Source organism: Gasterosteus aculeatus, chromosome 8, assembly GCF_964276395.1.
Source record: "Gasterosteus aculeatus chromosome 8, fGasAcu3.hap1.1, whole genome shotgun sequence".
NCBI classification, from domain to species: Eukaryota; Metazoa; Chordata; class Actinopteri; order Perciformes; family Gasterosteidae; genus Gasterosteus; species Gasterosteus aculeatus.
This window is the reverse complement of record NC_135695.1, coordinates 17,427,796-17,430,806: the sequence shown is the minus strand read 5'-3', so window position 1 is coordinate 17,430,806 and position 3,011 is coordinate 17,427,796. Positions and strand designations below refer to the sequence as shown.

Below are 3,011 nucleotides of genomic sequence, written 5' to 3'. Positions count from 1 at the left end.
CTTTACTAGGCCAAGCTGATGCTGGGGGACCAGAAACATTTTTTGGGTGTGCTCCATTTTTAGCCCCTCCTATTGACAAGACTAATTATAAACGGAATAGCAGCCCCTAATAACGGTAATAAAAAGCCCCCCGACTGGTTGAGGGTCTTTTTCTTCTTGGTCCGTTTAACTTTTTTATCCGCCACCAGCCGGATAATCTTCTTCTTCTTCTTTAAGAGGGCGAATTGTTTGTCGGTCAAAGGAATGTTACCTCTCAATACATTGAGTGCGATCTCACACAGAGAGTCGATAAAATCCGTGCTGGCGTTATTAACAATGACACGTCGCACACGAGGCGTAGATTTATATATCAACTCCAACAATGACAAATTCCTCTGCATGCGTGATGACATTTTAGCGTTATTAACGCCTGTTTGTTTTTTTGGGGATATACACAACCTGTTGGTCCGATAGCAAAGCCGTTCTGAGTCTTAAATGTTCGGGGGTCAACGCTTTATAATCTATGAGAAGATAGCCATATGATTGTTGGGTCGCATCGTTAAAGGCCTCTAAAAAATATTTAGTATTACCCGGAAACATCTGTCTGGCCAGTAGTGTGATTTGATATTTATCCCTAGGGTTTTTAAACAGAATGAGATAGTTGGTGTTTAAACTAATAGTGCGACTAGATTTACCCTGAATAAATAAATTTTGTACTAAATATATACAGCTGAGATTTCTATGATGTACATATTTGGTAAAAACATTTTGAACTTCTATATTATTCCCGGCATCATTCATTAAATCGTCTATAATGAGTAGATTGTTTTTGGCAGGAGGTAGTAAAACATCATCGCACAGAGACTCTGGTAAGCCCTCTACAAAGTTAATGTCTCTGGTTTTAAGCAGTTGATCATATAAAGGCTGCCAGCATGAATAAATGTAGACGACATTGTCAATACGATGTGAAATAACCCTCTCAGCATTTGCAATAATATCCTTGACAAAAAAAGTCTTTCCACAGTTTGAAGGCCCACTCACTACCAAACTAAAGGGGTGTTGTAGTCGTGCATCAAATCCCTGATCGCTGTTAGTATCCATAAGGAAGGGTCGTATAGTCAGACAACACCCTCCGCTTATTGTACACCACTCTGACTTGCTTAAAAACTGTCTCGTTTTTAAGATGGAACTTCTTTTTATCACGCCTGATAGTTTCAGACACTGTGGTCAAAGTGTGTGTGTTGTGATTGGTTACATAAGCCTGTACGAGGCCAATCAGTGACTGGGGGGTGACGACGGAGGCGTTTCTAGCGTTTAATGTGACGCCTTTACATTTGACAGCTGTTTTACCCTGTACCGTGTTATAGGCATAGCATTTGGGTCCTCCTGATACAAACTCTGTGATGTAGTCTTCACTAGGCAGCTCGCATATGTCTCCGCTGTTTAACTCATCAGTCAGGTCACCAAGATATGCCCCCAGGGGCGGCACCCAGTCGCTCCCTCTCGATGTAAAGACAATGCTGTCTGTGTCACAGTACAAGACCCTCTCCTGCAGTTTGTCTAACAAGTCGTAGAGCATCAATCTGGCATGGGCAGTTGTCAGGGCTCCTATAAAGACGTTTACGTCTTTTATACGGGAACCGCGGGCGTCTGCATGTCGCCACTGTACCAAAGCCACGTCATCTGAGATAAAACAGAATTGTCGCACATCAAAGTGGTCACTAAACATCAATTGTGTGAACCGAGCCGGATCTGTGATCAGCTCGCATGCAGGCATATTATTGCGCATACTAAAACGGCCCCACAAAGAGTTTAGGAGGAGTTTGTTGCAGCTTCTCATGGCTTTGTTGACCCTGATTTTGTCAGGGTTTAATTGAATGCCTTCCTTTTCAAAATAGTCTTTGACATATTTCTCCTTGTCGTCGGGGGTTTTAACATGGCCAGGGTAGCCTGACGCTTCCTGTTTACACTTCATGAATGTCTTCACATACCCGCTGAACAATGTGTCTGTTTTGTTGGGGAAATGCCAAACTTCATCAATGGACACAAGCCTGTATCCCTTTTCCACAGCCTTCAGCAGTTCAATTGACACCCAGACCCCCGCCAGCAGTCTGTCTCTGTCTCCGTGAGTGCACTCGCCACTCTGATTCAAATCCTCAGCACATTTGCCACACAATGGGAACATGAGTTTGTCATGACATCTGTAAGGTAGGACCGGGTGAAACAGCCCTCTGGGCGGTAGCACTGTGCACTTTATGAGTCCAAAATACTTGTCAATAGACTCAAAATCCTTCAGGATAACCTGAGGATGTCCAACTGGATACTGCTTTTTAGCCTGAACCGTCGGATAAAGACTGGTGAAGTCGTAGTACCTGATTTTTTCATCAGCACCGATCTTGTGGTACAGCTTCATAGCGTTTGTACGTCCCCCAAAGAGGGCCTTTCTAGGCTCTAGACGCTCACGCTTTTTGTAAGTAACCATAAAAGCCTGTACAGCCCCGCTCGTCCGTTTTAACGACGACCACTCACACTCCCACATCACTACAACTCGCAGCCCGTGTTGTTTTTGTAGAGAATATATTTTGTCCATGAACACCCTGTATTGTCTACCGTAGGTGATTTTTGTAACAGGGTTCATGTCGCTCTGGACGTGGCATTTGACACATCCGTGGAAAAAACATCCCGCAAATTCATAGCAAGTGTTTGTTACAGAGTTATAGCCATCCACATAGAACGGCTCAAAAATCTGTTCACCGTGATTGAGAGCATGTTTAATCTCAATATTCTCTGTGAGGGCCACATATTCAAGCCATTGCATCGATACATCAGAATACGTCTTATTCTGAGCAGTGTATGCCCCCTCAAACGTTAGAGCAACTGTGTCCTTTGGGAGAAACAGGGTTTTGAACACCCCCATGCAGCTCGATGCTAGGGTGGTAAATGAGAAGGGGTCAAGTTCCGTGCACTCTATGAATGTCTCACGATAGATGCTGCAGGCTTTTCGCAACACTTCTACATCGTTAACACAGTAG

At 43.9% G+C, this 3,011-nt stretch overlaps 1 protein-coding gene across 1 annotated transcript; it reads right to left on the bottom strand.

Annotated features, from left to right (window-relative positions):
• Nucleotides 1-210: 210 nt before the first annotated feature.
• LOC144411465 (uncharacterized) lies at nt 211-2,724 on the bottom strand. Its single transcript, XM_078108470.1, has one exon. The coding sequence runs from the start codon at nt 2,615-2,617 to the stop codon at nt 1,070-1,072; it is 1,548 nt and encodes a 515-aa protein (XP_077964596.1). The 5' UTR covers nt 2,618-2,724; the 3' UTR covers nt 211-1,069.
• Between the last annotated feature and the right edge of the window lie 287 nt (nt 2,725-3,011).